Here is a 23634-nt window from a genome sequence, read left to right as displayed (position 1 = left end):
CACCAGGGGTGGTCACTGCCCGCACTGCTGGAGGTCTGCTGTGGTGTAGATGGAGGTGAGTCTGGGATGCAGGTAAGTGAGTTTGGGATCACCGGGGCTGGTCCAGAAGGCCCTGGCTGACGGTCAGGGGGCATGGGAGTTCTGGGGGGATGCGTGTTAGCTGCAAGAGGAGGGTGAGGGGTGTCCCGGGGGTACAGTGGTTCGCAGGGAATTACTCCGTGATCCACAAACTGTTCACGAAGGAGGGACACACCCCGAAGCCAGCAGGGAGGGCGGCTTGTTTTCCAAGGCTTCCTCCACACATGGCAGAGGCCCCCCGCTCCCCACCATTGCTCGTAAGATCCCAGTGGTGGTGGGAAGACGTCCTTAATTGGCCATCAATCTCTGGACAGGAAGGTCAACATCAGCCTATCCCGCCCCCGACAGAATCGGGTCCGGCAAACCCGATGTTGGGTTCCATGGCGGCCACTGCCTCTCCGATTCTCCAGCCTCCCCGCCATGGAACCCGGCGACGTGTCGGGAACAAAATCCAGCCCTATGATTCTAATAGAAATCCAATACAGCACACACTATAAAGGAGTGTTACTCAGGTGCCTGCTCTTGGGTACAGTTTCTCAGTCTAGTCCTCCATACAGCTGTACAGAATGGTTAAGATTCACTGATTCAGTATTCCGTGAAAATAAAACTCCAAAACAAATTTCCGAGAATCAGAAACTGAATATGAAAAATCTACCTGGCAACAAGTGAGCTTCCACTGTGCTTGATTCTCATTGGACAGTGTACAGGAATTCTCCACTGAGTATAAAAGGTTCTGTTATTAGACCAGTTTATCACTGTCACCAGTGAGTGAGAGACTGAAACAGCAGGACCAGTCACTCTGCATTTGAGAACTTCACTGATACACTCTCCTCCTTCAAGGAACAGTGCAGGTAAGGACCAAGAAATGAAAGAACAACCTGAGTATAGATTTCCCTCATTGTCTCCGTCTCCTTTTCTCTTCAAGCTTTGGGTGTTCAAAACACAAATTTCTCAAAGTAAGGAGTTTTATTCCAAGTTCTACAGGCGGGTGAGTGAACGTGAAACTGTTACAAGGGAGACAAACTGGAACAAATGTCTTTTGATTAAATGTTGAGGGCTGTTCATTTATCACAACAGTTAAGTGGTGCCTCACAAGAAACGGGATGTGCAGATTGCTCTCAGGAGAGGTGGCTTTGCTGTCAGTACAGAGAGGAAACTCAATGGAAACATCTCAAAAATCAGCAACAAAAAGGGCAACTCTCCTCATGTTTTGTCTCTCCTTCCCTGTCTGTTTAATTATTCCAAGAAAATAGTTCCTCTTAAATGAAAAATTACAGTTTTATATTACTGCAGAAACACTTAGCACATTCATAATATTCCTGTCTTGTCATTTTCACACAGGTACTTATTTTAAATATGTTTACAAATAGTCGCTCCCTTTCTCTCATAGACTCAAAGAGATACAGCACTGAAACAGGCCCTTCGGCCCACTGAGTCTGGGCTGACCAACAACCACCCATTTATACTAATCCTACATTAATCCCATATTCCCTACCAAATCCCCACCATTCTCCTACCACCTACCTACAATGGGGTCAATTTACAATGGCCAATTTACCGATCAACCTGCAAGTCTTTGGCTGTGAGAGGAAACCGGAGCACCGTACGCAAACCCACGCGGTCACAGGGAGAAATTGCAAACTCCACACAGGTAGTTCCCGGAACCAAACCCGGGTCGCTGGAGCTGTGAGGCTGCGGTGCTAACCACTGCGCCACTGTGCCGCCACTAATTATTAATATCATGGCTGAGAGTCACTGAGCAACCCTGCCGTGACCCTGTTCCAAGTGTGGAAATTAATTAACTATTCAGAGTGTATTCCCAGTGATATTTACTGTCCCTGCCTCTGGAGAGGAGGGAAATTCCAGTGTTGCTGTAGCTGCTTAAAGGGGCCGGAATATCCAATGTGTTTGAGAGGCAACCCAGAAACGTCAAATCATGTTTGAGGCTGGTTCTTTGTGGCATCATTTTCTTTTTCAACTTCTTCTCTGGAATCCTCCGGGAGTGTGGCACTCTCAAACTGGTTTTCAGTAATGAATACCACGGAGGGTAACTACACCTCAGGGCAGTCCAGTTGAGAGCTTATCAATGATACTGTGTGGCAAATGACTGCAGAGTGGGGCACAGTAAAGTGCAGAAATGCAATGATCGAATGAGATTTGACATTCAGAGGTATAGAGTCTACAACCGCCGACATGAATCCTGCATGGTGTGTTGCTCCCCTAATGTGACGGTAAAGAACATCACTTGAAAGAGTGTAGAATATTTTACATGAGGAAGGGAAAAGCCAGAAGAGTTGTATTCTTACAGTCAGAGTTTCAGGAGCCTGAGAGGAAGTTAAACTAAGTTGGCAGGGGATGAGCACCAGGGTGAATTATTAAAAAGGATAAACGACCGGGGATTGGGAGAGGTAATTGGCACAAGAGTAAAGAATAGTTCAGATATAGGCGGGATCAGACAAGGGTAAATGTGGGCGGCACAGTGGCGGTGGGCGGCACAGTGGCGCAGTGGTTAGCACTGCAGCCTCACAGCTGCAGGGACCCGGGTTCGATTCTGGGTACTGCCTGTGTGGAGTTTGCAAGTTCTCCCTGTGTCTGCGTGGGTTTTCTCCGGGTGCTCCGGTTTCTTCCCACAAGCCAAAAGACTTGCAGGTTGATAGGTAAATTGGCCATTATAAATTGTCACTAGTATAGGTAGGTGGTAGGGAAATATAGGGACAGGTGGGGATGTTTGGTAGGAATATGGGATTAGTGTAGGATTAGTATAAATGGGTGGTTGATGGTCGGCACAGACTCGGTGGGCCGAAGGGCCTGTTTCAGTGCTGTATCTCTAATCTAATCTAATCTAAAGGACTATAAATTTGCTTTGGAGTACATGTACATAAACACACCAAGTGTGGTAAATGAAGTCTGCTGTGGGCTGAAGTCGTCACTTGGAACTATGATATAGTGATAATAACAGAGACCTGGCTCAAAGAAGAGGAGGATAGGGAACTTAATATTCCTGGCTACAAAATATTCAGGAAGGATAAGGAAGGGAAAAAGGAGAGGGATGGCAAACAATCGACAAAACTATAATAGTACTGATGTAATTTATGAGCCAAATGCGGAATCCATTTGGTTAGAATTAAGGAACAATAGAGGAGCTATTACACTACTGTGTATATACTGTGGGCCACCATATAGTCAGAAGGAGATAGAGGAGCAAATCTGCAGGGAAAATACAGAAAGATGTATCATCGTGCAGCATGGTTATAATGGGGGATTTCAATTATGCGAATCTCGACTTGGATAGTAACAGTGCAAAGGGCAAAGAGGGGATGAATCCCTGAAATGTACACAAGACAAATTTTTGATCCGCAGGTTTCCAGTCCAATGAGGAAGCAAGCAGTGCTGGATCCAATTCTGGGGAATGAAGAGGGGTCAGTGAATCATGTTTCAGTGGGAGAGCATTTGGGGAACAGTGATCATAATATTATAAGTTTTAGAATAGTTATGGAAAAGAACAAGGCACAATCAAACATACAAATAATTAACTGGAGGAGGACTAACCTCACTGAATTGTAAAGAGATCTGGTCCAGGTGGATTGGAATCAAAAATTGGAAGGCAATGCAGGAATTAAACAATGGGAAGCCTTTAAAGAGGAGTTAATTCAGGTACAGCGTAGATACATTCTTATAACAGGGAATGAAAGGGCATTCAATGCTAGAGCTCCCTGGATGACTAACAATATAGAGATTAAAATGAGATAGAAAAAGGAGGTTGGTGACAATTGTAAGTTTCATAATACAGCAGAGAACCAAATTGAATGTCGAAAGTACGGAACAGGTCTAAAATGGGAACAAGAAGGGCAAAGAGAGAATATGGGAATAGATTAGTAGTTGGCATAAAAGGGAACCCTGAAGTCTTTTAAAAGCATGTAATTTGTAAAAGAGTAATTAAAGGATGGGTGGGGCCAATTAGGAATCAAAAAGGAAATCTTCTTGTAGAGGCAGAGGACGTGGTTCAGGTTTTAAGGATTAAAAATTGGTTTGCTCTCCTTTCCAGGGGTCATGATTCACTTTTAGCCCACACTGTGTCCCGTTGAGACAGGCAACATGCAGACTTTGGGCCACTTCCTCATTTCCATGATGTAACATTCAGATAGGTGTGACCCCCCCCCCCCCCCCAACTGCTGACTGGCTTAAAGTTCAAACAGGGGACCAGCAGCATGTGTGGCTTGCAGGTTCCAGCTAGCCTGTATCTTTTAAAGGCAGAATGCCCCTCTTAAAGGGGAATTGCACTGATTGTAAGGAAGCTGCTGCTGACTGTCTCCGCAGGAACTGTCTGTAGAAAGAAGCAATCCCAATGTAGGGACAGGGAGAGGGCTCCCAGGGTTCTTTGATATGTGTCGGAGGCCTTAGTCCAGGAACTCGACAGGAGAAGAAGACCTTATTTTCATGGGGAGCCAGGAGGCCCTCAAAGAACACCCTCAGAACGGAATGGGAGAAGGTGGCCAGAGAGGTCAATTCACAGAGTCGAATGCTGAGGACATGACAGCAGTTCCACAAGAAGTTCAATGATCTCATGCAGATGGTCAAGGTTGGTGAATGCAACTTCAAAGCATATCTCTTCCCACCACACCCCCAACCTCTCACACTGCTCAGTGCATCACACCCCCATCACTTAACCATTAGCAATCACTAGCAGTCAAGACTCAGGTCTAACATTCAGATGATCAACCTCACCCTCACACACCTTCCAATGATGACAGCTTCATACCCGGCTCTCACAGCCTCTACAAACCTTCAGCTATTCAGTTATGGCAGACACATCACCCAAATACAGTGCTACACAACTGATGACATTCTTCCCTCTCTCTTGCAGTACAAGGTGGCCGACAACTGCAAAGAGCTGAGTAGAACCGAAGGAAGACAGGCACGCTTGCAAGACTTAAGCCCACTGGAGGCGACTGTGCCGACCATCATGGGGCCGGCTATGATTGAGGCCATACCATCTTGCTGCAGAGAATATTCAGGACGACAGTATGTTCCTGCCTTATGTTCCTTCTCAAATAGCACGTCACCCTCATCCTGCAAACGGGCATGAAGTGTAAGCTGCAGATGGTGTGACCATGAGCCTCTTGTTTTCCACGTCCATCCCCATCCTCACTCCCTCATCCCAACCCTCCTCTTCTGCATTTTTGCTTTCAGATACCCAAGAACTGCCACCTGGCCAGCCAGTGCAGCCTGATCATGAAGGATAGAGCTGCACCTGACCTCTGATGAAAAAGCAGCACCACTTGATCTGACACTCGCAGCCATCAGCTGAGATACTGGCACTGTGCATAACTTAGAGGGTAGCATAGATACACGATCAGTATGTGGTAAATCACCAGGCACAAGTGAGCTCCAGCAAGGCTGAGAGAAAGGACAGTGTGTGTGCCAGCTTACCAGAGGGCGAGATCACAGATGGGCTCTGCTACAGGGGACTCAAATGAGGATTTCGATGGGATGCCCTACAGGAGAAGCTGATGAGCATGCATGCCCAGATGCTTGGTGCATTGGCAAGTCTGCAGACCGTTTGTTGTTGCTGCCAATGAGCATGGAGGAGACCAGGCCCTACTTGTCACAGGTCTTCACACAGATCTTGGAGCCCATTCTTTCCAGTGTGCAAGTGGTGGCCAGCTCCATCACAGCACTTGCTGACCCATCCTTGCTGCAGTGTTTGGTGGCTGAGCTCTCAGCTTTCACTGCAGCACAAGCAGAAACCATCCAAACTCTCAGTGCTGCAGTGGGAGCTCAGACTGAAGTCATGAGATTCATACTTGCTGCCATGCAGGCTCAGACTGCTGTCAACATAGCTGTGGATTTCAGTGCTCAAAGGGCTTGGACGTTTTCCGAGCAGTGCAGCAATCTGTCCTCCCAACAATTTACCAGATTGCTGAGGTCTGCCCTCGGACAGTGGCAGTGGCTCCGTGGTGATTGAACCTGCTGTCCACTCTCAAGATGATAGCATTCATGCCCCCATCACAGCCACTCTGCCAGTGCTCCTGTTGTTGTTCCTTAGGCAGCCAGCCATGCTGACGTGGTGCAGTTAGAACACAGGCCTTCGAGGCTTGAAGTTGCTTGAGGGAATCTTGCAAAGTTCATCCACAGTCTCCTCAGTGAAAGTCAGTAGCTTTCCACCAGCCGTGCTACAGCCATTGGGGGAACACTGTGGAAGAACATGAGGACAGGCAATGGTACCATCAAGACAGGCACCAAAAGGGAATGCACTATGATGAATAGTTCATTTTATTTGTACAATTCAATGTGTCATTGGATATTGTAGGAAGTTTTTACTGGTGGCTTTTATTGTAGGATTTTGGCCAAGAGGACTCTGTGATCACAGATAGTTGGGAAGGTGGGAAATATAGGAGCAATGGTGGTGAAAGGATAACATCATAATGGAACCGGAGTCTTAGTAGATGCTCACAGACAGCACGTCTGGAACGAGGGATTCCGGATGCTTCCTGTAGCCATCTCCACTTCCTCCTCCTACTCCTTCTCCTTGTCCTCCTCTTCCTCCTTCTCCTAATCCTCTTCCTCCTCCTCCTGAGGTGGCCTCCACCTGCCTGGTGGCATTGGCTACATCCTCAAAATAGTGATGTTTGGGAGGAAGGAACAGAGTACCATGAACTTGTATACATGCTCCGGTGAGTATTGTAAGACTCCCACCGAGTGCTCCAGGCAGTGGAACTGTTGCTTCAGAACACTGATGATCTTCTGTATGACATTCCTGGTGGCAACATTGCTCTCATTCTAGGCCTGTTGTCTTGGTGTGGTCGGGTGACAGAGGGGAGTCATCAGCTGTGTACAGGGGATCTCTCTTAAGAACATAAGTAATAGGAGCAGGAGTAGACCATGTGGCCCCTAGAGCCTGCTCTGCCATTCAGTATGATCATGGGTGATCTTCTACCTCAATTCCACCTTCCTGCCCACTCCTCGTTTCCTTGATTTCCTGAGAGATCAAAAATCTATCAATCTCAGTCTTGAATATACTCTGATGGAGCATTCACAACTCTCTGGGGTAGACAATTCCAAAGATTCACAATCCTCTGACTGAATAAATTTCTCCTCATCTCAGTCCTAAAATAATCTACCTCTTATTCTGAGGCTGTGCCCTCATGTTCTAGATTCCTGAACTGGAGGAAACATCCTCTCAGTGTCTACATATCAAGTCCCTTCAGAATCCGAAGGGATCGTTCCCTCCGTGACACCCTGGTCCACTCCTCCATTACCCCCACTACCTCGTCCCCATCCCAGGGCACCTTCCCCTGCAATCGCAGGAGGTGTAATACCTGCCCATTTACCTCCTCTCCTCACTACCCCAGGCCCCAAACACTCCTTTCAGGTGAAGCAATGATTTACTTGTACTTCTTTCAATGTAGTATACTGTATTCGCTGCTCACAGTGTGGTCTCCTCTACATTGGGGAGACCAAGCGCAGACTGGGTGACCGCTTTGCGGAACATCTCTGCTCAGTCCGCAAGCAGGACCCTGAGCTTCCGGTTGCTTGCCATTTCAACACTCCCCCCTGCTCTCATGCTCACATCTCTGTCCTGGGATTGCTGCAGTGTTCCAGTGAACATCAACGCAAGCTCGAGGAACAGCATCTCATCTACCGATTAGGCACACTACAGCCTGCCGGACTGAACATTGAGTTCAATCATTTCAGAGCATGACAACCCCCCATTTTACTTTCATTTTTAGTTATTTTTTCTTCCTTTTTTTTTTACATTCTTTTTTACATTTTTTACAATCCATTTTTTTGCATTTATTTCATTTCATCTTAGTTTGTTCAGTTTGCTTACCCACTGTTTCTTTTCAGGTTTGCACTTGCTGCTGTTCAATATTCAATGTATTTACACCTAATCTGTACTAATGCTTTGTCTTTCAACACACCATTAACATATTGTTTGCCTTTGCTCCGTGACCTTTTGGTCAGCTATGTGGCCTGGTCCAATCTACACCTCCTTTGTTATCTCTTGCCCCACCCCCACTTCACTTGCTTATAACCTGTGACTTTTCTAATATTTGTCTGTTCCGATGAAGGGTCACTGACCCGAAACGTTAACTCTGCTTCTCTTTTCACAGATGCTGCCAGACCTGCTGAGTGGTTCCAGCATTTCTTGTTTTTATTCCTTCAGAATCTTGTCTGTTTCAATGAGATCATGTCTCATTTTTCTAAACTACATTGAGTATGGGTACAATTTCCTCAGCCTCTCATCACAGAACAACACTTTCATCCCAGGAACCGATCCAGTGAACCTTTGCTGTCCTGCCTCCAATGCAAATATATCTTTTCTTAGATATGGAGACCAAAAGTGCACACATTACTCCAGGTGTGATCTCACCAGAGGCTGTAAGACTGCAGTAAAACTTCCTTATTCTTGTACTCCAATCCTCTTGCAATGAAGGCCAACATGCCATTTGTCTTCCTAATTGCTTGATGTGCCTGGAACCATAGAATGCTTCCATTAGAGAAGGAGGCTATTCGGCCCATTGTATCTGAGCTCGGTCTCTGGAAGAGCAACTCAGCTCATCTCAATTCCCCACCTTTTCCCTGTAGACCTGCAAATCTTTTCTCTGTAGATAATTATCCAATTCCCTCTTGAAGTCATGATTCAATCTGTCTCTCCCTCACACTCTCAGGCAGTGCATTCCAGATTCTAACCACTTGCTGCAGAAGGAAGTTTTCCTCATGTCATCTCTGGTTCTTTTGCCAATTACTTTAAATCGCGGTCCTCAACCCTTCCGACAATGGGAATAGTTTCTCCCTATCTACTCTGTCCAGACAGACCCCTCATGACTTATCAAATCAAATCTCATTTCATTCTTCTTGACTCTAAGGAGAACAGTCCCAGCTCCAGCTTCACATATCTTTGTGGCAGGTAGGAGGACCATCAGAGCCTCCTGTCACTGGACCCATAAACGAGCCACAAAAGTGCAAAGGCCGCAGCCTCGGCCATAACCCTTCCTGTGCAAGGGTTTTCACTCCATACGAATGGCCTGACGAGTTGTGGGCCTTTTGTTTTCTCCAAATATAATCAGGTGTCAATGGGTGCCTCCATTTTGAGGCGCCCTCGTGCTTCTCTACCAGCCTTCACTGTGCCCCCCTCTGCTGGTGGAGCTGCGATCTATATGGTGCTGTGGGCCCTCCTATTGGACCTCCTGCCTCAGGAACTCACCTGTCATCCTTAATTGGATGGCGGACGTAATCTGTTAATTGGCCGCCACCCGGAAGATTCCCTCTATCAGCGCACCTCTAACACCTGAGCAAATTTTACTCCCAGAAGTCTCTGAGGATTACACTGTAAAAGTGTCAGTGTTTTCCTACTCCAACCTACATGAGTCACTAGGAGAAAGGGAGTGTTTGATCATCAGCATCTTGCTAGAGGTCCCCCTTGGTCTGGATGAGCAATGAGATGAAGCCAGGCAGAGCAACACAGTGGACAGGAGGATTCCTTACCCCTGCAGGGCCCTTACCCCCTGTGGATACAGAACATCCCTCCTCCTCTCCACCTCCTCCACCAGGATCTCCAGTGCCGCATGTGCTAATCTGTTCTTGCCTCTTCCTTGGTCCCTGAGTCATCCTGCAACATGCAGCTGTGTGCCAGTCAGAGCACTGCACACTTTCTGTGGAAGTGGGTGCGAGGAGCCCCTATATACACACTCCACAAAAATTGTGTCTAATCAGCAATTCGGCGCAAAACCTGCAGTTTCTGGTTAGCACCTGCAGGCAAGTACAAATTGCGTGTTACATCCAGACCTTCAAACAGGCATTTCATATTTGCGCAGCACCTATTTAGCACCTGTTTTCAACCTTTGACCAACGAGCTGGCACAGGCAGGAAGGGCCGAATAGCCTCCTTTTGTGTTGTATCATTCCACAAATACATTTTGAGATTGAGCTTAGGCATCACGTGAAAAATATGGCCCAGTCTCTGAAGACGTGGCTTTGGCAGTGAGGGTAAGCCCTGTTCAGAAACCCTTGGTCAGCAACTGAATGATGGAAGAAATTTAATAACTTTACAAGGAGAGCCAAAGTAAAAGAGTTCAGTCATGATATGAACTGAATCAAACTGAAAAGCATGGACCAGATTTTGCTGGATCAGGACATCTAAGTGGAAACTTGATAAGCACTTGAGGGAGAAAGGAGTAGAAGGATATACATACAAGTGTATGAATTAAGAGCAGGTGTAGGCCACTCGGCCCCTCGAGCCTGCTCCGTCATTCAATCAGATCATGGCTGATCTGATTGTAACCTCAACTCCATTTTCTTGCCTACCCCAATAACCTTTCATCCCCTTGCTGATCAAGAATCTATCTACCTCTGTCTTTAATACATTCAAAGACTCTGCTTCCACTGCCTTTTGAGGAAGAGAATTCCAAAGACTCACGACCCTCTGAGAGAAAACATTTCTTCCCATCTCTGTCTTAAATGGGTGACCGCCTTATTTTTAAACAGTGACCCCTAGTTCTAGATTCTTTCACAAAAGGAAACATCCTTTCCACATCCACCCTGTCAAGACCCCTCAGAATCTTATATGTTTCAATCAAGTCACCTCTTACTGTTCTAAACTTCAGCAGATACAAGCCTAGCCTGTCCAATCTTTCCTCATAAGAGAACCCGCTCATTCTAGGTGTTAGTCTAGTAAACCTTCTCTGAACTGCTTCCAACGTATTTACATCCTTCCTTAAGTAAGCTGAGCAATACTGCACACAGTACTCCAGGTGTGGTCTCACCAATGCCCTGTATAACTGAAGCATAATCTCCATACTTTTGTATTCAATTCCCCTCGCAATAAATGATAACATTCTATTAGCTTTCCTAATTACTTAGTGTACCTGCATACTAACATTTTGTGATTTATGTCCAGGACACCCAGATCCCTCTGCATCTCACCGCTCTGCAATCTCTCACTATTTAGATAATATGCTTTTTTTTTATTCTTTCTGCCAAAATGGACAATTTCACATTTTCCTGCATTATTCTCCATTTGCCAGATCTTTGCCCACTCACTTAACCTATCTATTATCCCTTTGTAACCTCCTTATGTCCTCTTCACAACCTACTTTCCTACCTATCGTGTCATCATCAAATTTAGCAATCATGCCTTCGGTCCCTTCATCTAGGTCATTGATATAAATTGTAAAAAGCACTGATACCAGTGGCGCACCAGAAGATGACCCATTTATGCCGACTCTCTGTTTCCTGTTAGCTAGCCAATCTTCTATCCATGCCAAAATGTTACCCCCTACACCATGAGCTTTTATTTTCCGCAGTAACCTTTGATGTGGCACCTTATGAAATACCTTCTGGAAATCTAAGTACAGTACATCCACCAGTTCCCCTTTATCCACAGCACACGTTACTTCTTCAATGAACTCCAATAAATTGGTGAAACATGATTTCCCTTTCACAAAACCATGTTGACTCTGCCTGATTACCTTGAATTTTTCTAAGTGCCCTGCTATAATGTCTCTAATAGCTTCTAACTTTTTCTCTCCAATAGATGTTAAGCTAACTGGCCTGTTGTTTCCTGCTTTCTATCTCCCTCCCACTTTGAATAAAGGAGTTACATCTGCTGATAGGGGGAGGAGGCTCATGCGGAGCATAAACAAGAGCATAGTTCAGTTGGGCCAAAAGACCTGTATCTGTACTGTAAACTCCATGTAACTGTATGGGCTGGATTTTCTGGGCACCCCCTGGATGTCCCATAGAATTGTAATGGGTGCTGGGCATTGAAGGGTCCGTCTCAATCCTGTCACCAAGCAATCTTGCCAGGGGCCACTTAAACGCCTCTTTTTGCCATCGCTGGGATCTAACCAGCGGTGGGGAGGGGTGCCTCTGCCCTGCAGCGAGGATGCCTTGTAAAATGAGGCACCCTCTCTGCGGGCTTGTGGGGGTTCTCTCCCCAATCTGTGGCCCACAGAGGGCCCCGGCTGAGAAACAATACCCCTCCCAGGACCTCACTCCCCCGGGCTTTACGACCACCCCTCAGCCCCCTTACTGGCATCCTCCAGAATGGCCCCAGCAACCCCGCCTCACTTACCTGAGGTCCGGGGTTCCAGTGCTGGGCCTGGGTCCAAGGCCTCTGCAATACCGACAGTAGCCATTGTTCCTGGTGGTGCTGCCGATACTGCTGAGTTTCTGGACCTGTGATTGGTTGGCAGCTCTTGGAGGCGGGATCCTTGTCTTTAAAGGGACGGGGATCCTGGTGCAGGACACTTAACCTTCAAAACACTGGAAGATCACTCCAGTGGGGGAGGACAGTGTGCAAGAAAAGGCTGATGCAAGGCTCCCCAGCCTTCTCGGCCTGCGTTTGGAGCCTCACCTCTTTCACAAAATGCAGCCCTATGAGTCTTTCTGCTCCTCCACATTTCCTAACTTCCACATTTGGAAAATACGCTGATCTCTCTTGCTTAGGTCTGAAGTGGATCAGGTCCTTTTTTCCCACTTTGAACTCTGCAACAGTTTTGCTCAATTACTAAGCCTATTGATGTCCCTTTCCAAATTCTTGCTCCCATTAACACAATTTACTGTGCCACATAACTTTGTGTTGTCAACAAACTTGGCTATATGGCTCCGTATCCCTACATCTAAGTTATTTATAAATCAAATATTTAATATAAATAAAATATATAAAATAAAAATTATAAAAATAAAATAAAATAAATAAATATAATTAAAAACTGAGATCCCAGGACAGATCCCTATGGAACACTATTTAAGAAGGATGGAGAGAGAAAACAGGGAACTACAGACCTGTTCGCAAACCTGCAAGACTTACATTAGTAGTCGGGAAAATGCTAGAATCTATTCAAATGAATGTGATAAATGGACACATGGATAATAATGATCTGATAGGGCATAGTCAACATGGATTTGTGACTGGGAAATCATGTTTGAAAAACCTGTCGGAGTTTTTTTGAGGATGTTACTAACAGAATTGATAGAAAGGGGAGTCGATGGACATAGTATACGTGGACTTTCAGAAGGCTTTTGATAAAGTCCCCAACAGGAGGTTGGTTAGCAAAATTAAAGCACATGGGATAGGAGGTAACATACTGTCATGGATTAAGGATTGGTTAATATGCAGGAAACAGAAATTAGGAATAAATGGGTCATTCACAGGTTGGCAGGCTGTGACTAGTGGGATACCGCAGGGATCAGTACTTGGGCCTCAGCTGTTCACAATATATATCAATGATGGATGTGGGGATCAAATGTAATATTTCCAAGTTCGCGGATGCCACAAAACTAGGTGGGAATGTGTGCTGTGAGGAAGATGCAAAGCGGCTTCATGGGGATTTTGACAGAGTTAGTGAGAGGGAAAGTTCATGGCAGATGAATATAATGTGGAAAAATGTGAGGTTATCCACTTTGGTAGTGGGAGCAGATGTGCAGAGTATTTCTAAACGGTGAGAGATTAGAAAGTGTAGGTGTACAAATGGGACCTGGTTGTCTCATCAATTACTCAGTGAAAGCTAAGATGTAGGTGCAGCAAGCAATTAGGAAGGCTAATGGCATTGTTACGACTGGGTGAGGTAGGGATAGCAGGCTCCCCTCTTGCCCCTATCCTGGTTTGGCCGTAACAGGGTTTATTTTTTTAAAACACTGTGTTTTTATCTTACCACCTCAGTGAGTCTTTGCCCACTGCTCTCTAATTGTAATTGCAAATGGTCCAATCGGATTGGTTTTCTTAAGTTTAAATAAGAAGGAAGTAAGTTTATTCGCCTCATCACTCTAACACGGCTAAAATAGCTAAAATACGCAATGCAACCACGCTAGCATGCTTATGAGATAAACACACATACAAATAGACACAGAGGGGGAGAAAGAATTGCAGGGGGGTGGGTGTTGAAGTAGGGTTGGCAATAAATGGAATTCAGTTACTGTCTTTTGTTTTTGCTGTAAAGTCCTTGGTTGAAGTTCAGGTCTTGCAGTTCTCATTGGGGCCCAATGCACAATTTCTGACTTGCTTGTCTGGTACCGGAAGGCCGAAAGGGTACTCTGTCTAGAGGCTGGTGCTGTCACCATGGTTTTCCTGGGATTTTGCTGGGATCTCCTTTGAGTTCAGTTGCAGTCTCAAAAACCTTTCTGTGAGTCACAATTCAAACAGTCCCCAGTCTGGCCAGCAGGCAGTCATGTGACCATCTCTTTGTTTGAAACAGCATTTTCTGGGAGGGTTGCTGATTGTCAAAGTTCTCCAGTGACACTCGTTGGGGTGTGGGGTTCTGGCTCTTACAGTGACAAAGAATGTTGATTATCATGATTGCCCAGATCAATCTTGTTAATTGAATCCGTGAGCACTCCCATTGTATCTCTATTCAACTGTCTGTCAGAATGCAAATGTGCAAACATGCTTTCAACTTTTCAACTCTGTGGTCTCTTTTAAACAAGTTATGTGCAATGTCCATTAAAAAAAAATGTTTCAGTAGTGTCCCATATGATGAAATTAATATGTTTCGATTTGGCAAGTGTGGTTTTTGTAACATCTCCACCGCTTGGTCAATTATATGTGACATTAGGGGAGCATTTCATTATAAATTAGAAGGAAGATAAAATACAGGAAAGCACGCATGCATTTCTCATTCATTTTCATTCATTCATAAATCTTAAAATTGTTTCAGCCTGTCCTTCCTTTGCAGCAGTGATGCTTGGACCTGCCCCTTTTTCATTGAGGTGAGTCTGAGATAGCTATGTGTTGCCCAAGGGGTTTAAAGTTTCTTCACTATCAGTATGTAATAGGTTAGGAATGGGAATCACAATAAATATGTGATTTCTGGGGAGGTTTGGGGTTTGCACATTTCCATGATTGTCTCGGGTGCCTTTATTCCTGTTGGGGTCTGCAGGGGAATGGTTAGATCTAATTAGCTCAGGTTTGGAGTTCTGATCATGGGAGTGGGCAGTGGCTGGATCCACTCTGACCTCACTTTCAGTGCTCATGCAAGTGCTGTTCACTTCAGAGAAATGTTGGTTCCCTTTTCTCCTGACTGTGGGGGTGAATTCTTTGCTAATCTTCACCCTGTTCTCTACATTCCTGCTTGCAAGTATTTGTCCGGATTCTACTGTACTCCCCTGCAGCTCTTTGACTAGGTGAGGCATAACCATCATGGTTTCTCTGCCCTCCTGTGCAAACATGCTTTCAACTGTTCAACTTTGTGGTCTTTTGAAATAAGTTATGTTCACTGTCCAGTAAAAAAAAATGTTTCACGAGTGTTCCATAGGACAATAATAATATATTTCCATTTGGCAGGCATGATTTCCGTCACAGTATGTTAGCCTTTAATGCAAGAAGATTTGAGCACAGGAGTAGTGAAGTCTTGCTTCAGTTGTCTAGAACCTTAGTTAGACCGCACTTGGAGTACTGTGTGCAGTTTTGGTGCCCTTACCTTGGGAAGAATATTATTTCCATAAACGGTGTGCAATGAAGGTTCACCAGACTTGTTCCTGGGGTGGCGGGACTGTCCTATGAAGAGAGATTGAGGAAATTAGGCCTGTATTCTCTGGAGTTTCGAAGAATGAGAGGTGATCTCATTGAAACCTACAAAATACTTAAAGGGATAGAGAGGATAGATGCAGGTAAGATGTGTCCTCTGCTTGGGGAGTGTAGAACCAGGGGACACAATTTCAAAATAAGGGGGAAGCCATTTAGAACCGACATGAGGAGAAATTTCTTTACTCAGAGTGTTGAACATATTTATTTTTTTATTTATTTTTTGATACAGCACTGAAACAGGCCCTTCGGCCCACCAAGTCTGTGCCGACCATTAACCACCCATTTATACTAATCCTACATTAATCCCATATTCCTACCACATCCCCGCCTTCCCTCAATTCCCCTACCTATACTCGGGGCAACTTACAATGGCCAATTTACCTATCAACCTGCAAGTCTTTGGCTGTGGGAGGAAACCGGAGCACCCAGCGAAAACCCACGCAGTCACAGGGAGAACTTGCAAACTCCGCACAGGCAGTACCCAGAATTGAACCCGGGTCGCTGGAGCTGTGAGGCTGCGGTGCTAACCACTGTGCCACTGTGTTGTGAATCTTTGGAATTCTCTACCCTAGAGGGCTGTGGAAGCTCAGTCATTCAGTATGTTTGAAGCAGAGATTGACAGATTTCTAAACACCAATAACATAAAGAGATATGGGGCTAGTGTGGGGAAAAGGCCATGAAGTGGATGATCAGCCATGTTTGTATTGAATAGCAGAGCAGGCTTGATGGACTGAATGGCCTACTTCTGTTCCTATTGTCAAACAGACCTCCTCACCGGCCAAGAATGAGGCATATTGATTTTGTCATGTGAACATTGATTTGAAAACTGTTGCTGAAGTGAAGAAAGGATTTGTTTAAAAAAATCAACAGGCCCTTGGCTATTAATCAATTTAATCAACAATGGACTTTGAGCACCAGACATTGAAGGTGAGGGAGCTCAAATTTCAGGATGCAATTCTGCTGGGATGGCCAAATCTACAAACAGATGCGGTCAGACCAGCTGGTCACATGACTAGCCTGTTTGTACAATTCAGAAAAAACAGGTTGCCAAACAGTTTGAACTCAGAGTGTCTGTTTGCTCCTGGACTGAAAAGACCTCTCTTGTCTGTCTGCTCCCATCTCTTTCTCATGGCACTTGAAATCCACTGAAGAGACTTGAGCCTCAAGAGAGTAAAGTCCCCTATATCGAACAAGGTTTAAGAAGAATACTAGGCCCCAACGAATTGCAAGATATACCTACAATCAAGGACTCTACAGTGAGCTCAAAGAACCATAACAACAACTCTTCAGATATTGCCTCAAACTTTTCCACTATATTTCTTCTGCTCTTTACTGTTTCTATTTGCATGTGTGTATCGCGTATGCGTGCGAGCGTGGATGTTAACCGAATTAGAGTTCAAGTTTAAGTTTAATAAATTTCAACCTTTCTTCTTTAAACTTAAGATAACCTGTTTGTACTGGTTTCTTTGCCTTATATAACAGTGAACGAGGATTCACCAAGGGGGAGCTAAAAACACGGTGTTTTTAAAATTAAACCCTATTATGGTAAGACAAGGTGAAGGCTGAGACCGAACCCTCGACATCTTTCTCACCTGGTCATAACACTCTGTTCCTATGACATCACTAGTAACATCCTGCCAAATTAAGCTCATACCCGTTATCCCTACTCTCTGTCTCCTACTTCCTAGCCAATTCCCTATCAATGTCAATCGGTTGCCTCCAATTCCATGTGCTCTCAATTTTGATAGTCGTCTTTTTTATAGAACCTTATCAACTGCCTTCAGGAAGTCCATATAAATAATATTCATAGACTATCCCTTATCTACCACATTAGTTACCTCCTCAAAAATATCAAATGATTCATTATACTTGACTTATCCTTGACAAATCCAAACTGACTTTCTCTGATCAGTTCATGTTTATCCAAGTCACTCTGTCCCGAATAACAGATTATTCCAGTAACTTCTCCACAACAGATATTGGATTAATGGGCCTATAATTATCTCTTTTATCCTCCTTATATAATGGAGTGTCATTTGCAATTTTACAGTCATTGGAAGAATTCCTTAATCAAAAGAGATTTGGAAGATGATGGGAAGATCATCTGTAATTTCCTCATCGACTTCAGTTACTCCTCTGAGTTGGAAAGCACTAGGTCGTGGAGCCTTGTCTATTTCAAATCTCATTATTTTCTCCATTATCTTTTTTTTCTACATTAAACAGAGTAAGTTCTTCCCCTTGATTTATTTTTGCTTTCCTGACAATTTTGGTACTTTATCCTGTATCATGAAGATCTGTAAAACGTTAATATTTAGTAAGTCAGTCATTTCCTGATTTTCAATTATAATGTCATTAATGAACAATGAATGTACAAATTGCAGCAACTTTGTGAAACTCACAGGGAAGTGAAGCACGAGATGCCATTTTCATGAAGCTAATGATGGAGTGATGATAACCAGCAGCAATTTGTGATGATTCGCAATTCATGGGGTATCTCCATCTCGCTACAAGTTGCTGGCTGATTTGTACATTAATAACATCGTATGTTGTTCAGTCACCATTAATTTTACAATAAAATCTGGCTCCATGTTTTCCATTTCCACTCAGCTTGCCCTCTCTGTGTCCACATCAGGTGCTACTTCCCTGAAATATTGAGGAGGAAACACGAGAGTCTTCACATCCCATTGCTTCCCTCACAGTCTGACTCAGTGAAGATGTGAAAAAACTCCACTAGGTATTTTCCAGCTTCCTGCATCTGTTCTCACTCTGATTAAGGATGATTACTCATACCAGTCTTGTATGTTATCTGATAGTAAATAAAGTGCCTCCACTCACACTCTCTACTTTCCCCTGAAAGGAGAAAAAATAACACAACAACGATAAAGAAGTGTCATCGGGGGAGGAGTCACAAGCCTCTGATCTCTCTCCCTTTCTGAGGACAAAGTTTTGGAATCGCTGGGCAGTCACACGGAGCAAGCAGTGAGAGACAGAGCAGTAGGATGGAAGGTGCCATCTCCAGGTTGGTCAAGAAACTCCTGTTCAGGTCCATCTGCGACAGTCCAACCTGTCATTGCAAAATATTAACATGGCTCAATTTCATCACTTGTAATCAGAGTGTACTGGGAATTCTGCAGCTCATGTACCTCTGTTAATGTCTCATTCTCTTCAGACCTTCAGCAGAGGAGCAGCAGCCTCAAGAACCCGGGCCTCTGTTTCCGCTTCTTTCAACCCTCACTTTAGCAAGACCATCAGTGCATACGAGCATTGAGAGACACCTGTTCGGTAGAGCTTAGTCAACTCAGGGGAAACTACATGATGATGCACTGAGGACAAGTGGTGAGGAGAAACTTGGGGAGGTAGATGAGGGGCAGTACTGCTTTCCAGGGGGAGAGGAGATACCCCTCCTCAGCTGTGATAGTTCAGGACCCAGATCTAAAGGATCCATCAGTTAAAGGAAGGGAGGTTACCTTCACGCAAACACAATTTAACTGGTCATTCATCTCATTGTACATTGTGGGACCTTGCTGCATATAAATCAGCTGTCACATTCAGCAACGTAATAGTAATGATTATACTTCATCTGTAATTAGATGCGAAGTGTGTGGGGAGGTGCTGAAGATGTGAGAATGTGCTGTATAAATGCAAGTCTAGTCTGGTGTAAAATATCATGTGAAATGTTTCCTTTCAGAGAGCAGATGGATCAGAATTCAAACCCTTCATTCTTCACTCAGCAAGAGCTCAACAAACTGAAATCTGATTTCGAAACAGGTGGGGTGGAAAAGATTAAAGCACTGATACAGAAGAAGATAAATGAGCTGGACAATACCGAGCTTAACATTGCAGTGACAGGAGAAGCAGGCACAGGTAAATCCACCTTCATCAATGCTATGAGATGGCTGAAGAGAGGTGATGTGGGAGCAGCTTTATCTGGAACCACAGAAAGCACAATGAAACCAACTAGATACAAACATCCCAACCTGCCTAATGTTTCTTTCTGGGACCTGCCAGGAATTGGAACGCCAGAATTCCCAGCAAATAAATACCTGAGGGAAATGAATTTTAAAAGATATGATTTCTTCATCATTATCTCACACTATCGATTCACAGAAAATGATGTAAAACTGGCCAAAGAGATTAAACAGTTGGGGAAGAATTTCTACTTTGTTCGATCTAAAATTGATAATGATCTCGATTCAATGAGAAAGGAAGGAATTAAATTTAATGAAGAAGAAGAACTGAGAAAGATCAGGAATGACTGTGTCAGCAAGTTGCAGAAAGCAGGGATCCCATCACCCACTGTTTTCCTGATATCGAGCTTTTATCTGGAACAGTATAATTTTAATTTGTTAAAGAAAGCTCTTGAAGATAATCTTCCGACTATAAAGAAAAGTTTATTCCTTCTGGCCCTTCCAAACTTAAACTTGGAGATTGTAGAGAATAAAAAGAAAGAGCTAAAGAAACGAGTCTGGATGTTTGCAACACTTTCTGGAGTATTGGGAGCAGTGCCAGTTCCTGGTGTCTCCCTTGCTTGTGACATTGCGATACTGATTGTTGGAATAATAAATTTCCGTGAATGTCTGGGTCTGGATGATGCCTCTCTTCAAAGACTGGCCATCATGGCAGGGAAACCTGTGAAAGATCTGAAAGCAGTGGTGAAAACCCCTCTGCTGGGTGAAATAACTCCTGATGTAATTAACAGATTACAGTGGGGAGCCGCTGCTGTCACCATTTCAGTACTGGAGCTCGCCCTCGATATTATACCAGTCATTGGTTCCATCTTTGGAGCAGGATCATCATTTCTTATGACCTACAAGCTGCTGAGTGGTGCACTGGATGATCTTACAGAGAATGCACAGAGAGTGGTGAAGGCTGCATTTGGGACTGATGAAAATGATCGACACCAAACACCAATCCAGTGAGTCAATACTGGAGCTGATATATTAAAGGGGTCTAACACTGATCCTTGCAGGAATTCTATTCTACAATATTTCCTTTTTACTAAACTCATTCCTGGAAATATTCCTCACTCATGTCAGGGAAAGATTTTCATGGTACAGTGTTTGGTGAAAGTTTTGCCTGGGTGTAATATGAGGAGAGAAATCAAGGCGTGAGAATTTAAAAAGATTCCACTCTATTTCACACACACACTGCACCCAGGCATTTCCCTTCATTAAACAGAATAAAAAAACAATCTATCCTGTTCCGAGAATCATCGAATCACACAGCACAGTATGTGACCATTCGGCCCTTCATGCCTGCAGCCAGAAATGTCTGTATTCTTCAAGTGATTGTGATGGATTTAATTCCCATGTCCAGCCCCTTCTCTGTGATGTTCCTGTTTGATGCACAGCAAGAATGTCATTACTGAAATGGACAATCATCAGTTTACAGTGGAGATAAACCCACTGATACAGTATGCTTGATTCTCTGATTGTCACTAATTTTCAAATTGGTTCCTTTTTCCACCCATACAGGTGGCATTCTCACTGTTATATTCACAATAGCTGATTACGTCAACAGTGCAATTTATTGCCAGTGAACTCGAGAAACAATACAGACACTTATTAAGAGGCAAGTCCATTTTCCAATGCTATTAAAATCTTCCGACACCTCCCCGGAAATCCCTCTAAGTCTTGGCTTTAGACCCAATGCTGCATCAAGCACTATCTTTCTTCCACATTAGAACAGTGATTACACTTCCAAGTTGTTTAATTGACTATAAAGTGTTTTGAAACATCTGACTCAGCAGTATGTCTAAATATTTCTCAGTCCCTCTATCCCAGTGAGTGCCGAGGGAGCAGATCTTTCCTGGGGTGGGAAATTTTTCCAATGCTGCTGTAGAACTCAGGGTGTTGAGGAAATGCACCTGAAAATCTGTTACTTTTGTTATTCCCTGTCTTCCTCACAGGGAGAGGTGTGGGAATGTGTTACATCAACTCACTGGAACATTGTGTACTGCAAAATCAGTGATATGAACAACAGACTGATGTTACTGATGTGATATATTGTATTTTTATTCTATACTGTGCTTTACTGTGATTCTGATAGATCAATTGAAATTAATTAACATATATTCAGAAGAATCAAAGAGCTGAGAGTCATGTAGAGCTCCGGAGATGGGAATGTGGGAAATCTGTGGACTGTAGACATTTAACTGAGAGATGTAAAGTACTTTGAGTATTGCTGAGACAGACAATGAATTGCACTGTTTCTGTCAGTACTTTGTGAAAAGAAAAATGATGGACAACAACACAAAGCCACTTCAAATCCATTGAGGAGCGATGCCTTATGATGTTCTGACTGGCCATAGACACTGTGACTTGGGTCTGCGCTCTCCTGTGTCCTCCAGGGGCAGTCGCCAATGACAACCACCTTACCAGTAGAAGGGAGAGTAACAAAAGCAGCCAGTACCTTGCAGACACTCAATGGCAGTGTCACCGATGTCCATCATTATGATTGGTCAGGAAACTGACTGAAGCTCAGTGTCAGAATGATGGCCGACACATCAGCTGCAGCTGGCTGGGAAGAGGGAGAAGAAAATGATCTGTCAGAAGCTGCAGAAAAAGATCAGCTACTGTGGGAGGAGAGGTGTGGGAGTGTGTTACATCAACTCACTGGAACCTTGTGTACTGCAAAATCAGTGATATAAACAATAGATTGATGTTACTGATGTGATATATTGTACATTTATTCTATACTATGCATTACTGTGATTCTGATAGATCAGTTGAACTTAATTAACATATATTCAGAAGTATCAATCTTTTAAATCAATAATTGTACTGCGGGATATTTACTATGCTAAAGGCGCTATATAAATGCAAACAGTTTGCTGCATTAATTGTGAACTTATTTTCAGGACTGATTGTAATCTGACCAAGTGAAACTGATGAACAATGTAATGATACCACAATATATTCTAAATATAAATGCAGTGTTGTTTGCCCTGGAGAAATGTATTATATGTCACTGCTTTGTAAAATCGGTGTTGTGGGACATAGTGAATCGGATTCGACAGTGCAAACATTGCTGTAAGGCAATACTGTGTCAACTCAGGCAGGTAATATCCACACACCAGCAATGGATGCAATAAATGCCCAGAACCTCACCTTGCAGATTGTGCTGAGTATTTATTTATCATTAATTACATTGAAGCAAGAATGCAGGGTAGGACATCCATAGAGAGTGTTGGAAGAACTGAACAGGAAAGTAAAGGGGAAGGTGAGCTGGACATTGTTACTTTAGAGATGTTTGTAACTTGAAGACCTGGTGTAGCTGTGGCACTGATTGGAAGGGATCTGAAAACAATGATTGAAGATCCAGACTTTCTTGCAGCTGTGCTAGTTTTACAGATCATTCTTCATTTAAAAATAAAAATACAACACAGAAGGAAGATTTTCTGCCCTTCATACCTGTGCCAGCTTTTTTAGACTTTTCCAATTAATCCCACTTCCCTGCTCTTTCTGCATAACATGCACTTTTTTCTCCTTCAATTCTCTTTTAAATGTTACTAATGAATCTGCTTCCATCTTCATGAACTGCTGAAGACATTGCATTCGAGATCACAACAACTTGCTTTGGGGAAAAAAAAAATCCTCATGTTGCCTCTGGTTCTTTGCCAATCACCTTAATTCACTGCTCTCTGATTACAAGCCCTTCTGACACTGGAACCATTTCTCCTTATTTACTCTCAAGGTAAGTATAACAGTAAGTGAATTAATAAGTGTATTAGCACAAAGCAGGTCAACAGGCATGGATTAATATTAATAGTTGAAACAAGCTACCGGCTAGATAATCTTCTTTGTTTATGAGGAAGTGGATGTCACTGGCCAGGCCAGCATTTATTGCCCATCCCTAATTGCCTTTGAGAAGGTGGTGGTGAGATGCATTTCTGAACCTTGCAGTCCATCTGGGCACTCACAGTGCTGTTAGGAAGGGAGTTCCAGGATTTTGACGCAGCGACAGTGAAGGAACGGCGATATAGTTCCAAGTCAGGGTGGTGTTTGACCTGGAGGGGAACTTGCAGGTGGT

General features: G+C 44.0%; 1 protein-coding gene across 7 annotated transcripts; it reads left to right on the top strand.

Moving 5' to 3' along the window:
* Positions 1-816: 816 nt before the first annotated feature.
* On the top strand, positions 817-22711 carry LOC137377804 (interferon-inducible GTPase 5-like). Of its 7 annotated transcripts, none has more exons than XM_068047877.1 (5): positions 817-929; positions 18236-18337; positions 18461-18622; positions 18773-18939; positions 19292-22711. In XM_068047877.1, the coding sequence occupies exon 5, from the start codon at positions 19299-19301 to the stop codon at positions 20520-20522; it is 1224 nt and encodes a 407-aa protein (XP_067903978.1). In that variant the 5' UTR covers positions 817-929; positions 18236-18337; positions 18461-18622; positions 18773-18939; positions 19292-19298; the 3' UTR covers positions 20523-22711. The 7 variants fall into 7 exon arrangements, with proteins under 7 accessions (XP_067903978.1, XP_067903977.1, XP_067903975.1 ...); XM_068047876.1 differs by lacking the exon at positions 18773-18939 and adding an exon at positions 17654-17827; XM_068047874.1 differs by lacking the exon at positions 18773-18939 and adding an exon at positions 14735-14786.
* The last annotated feature ends 923 nt before the right edge of the window (positions 22712-23634 follow it).

The sequence above is a fragment of the Heterodontus francisci genome, chromosome 15 (assembly GCF_036365525.1).
Source record: "Heterodontus francisci isolate sHetFra1 chromosome 15, sHetFra1.hap1, whole genome shotgun sequence".
Classification (NCBI taxonomy): Eukaryota; Metazoa; Chordata; class Chondrichthyes; order Heterodontiformes; family Heterodontidae; genus Heterodontus; species Heterodontus francisci.
This window is presented reverse-complemented; position numbering and strand designations above follow the sequence as displayed.

Bases quoted from the DNA above. Each gene is read 5' to 3' on its own strand.
- LOC137377804 (XM_068047875.1), top strand. From the start codon at position 18,603: ATGGAAGGTGCCATCTCCAG. The intron at 18,623-19,291 runs GTTGGTCAAGAA...GTTTCCTTTCAG, and splicing joins ATGGAAGGTGCCATCTCCAG to AGAGCAGATGGATCAGAATT.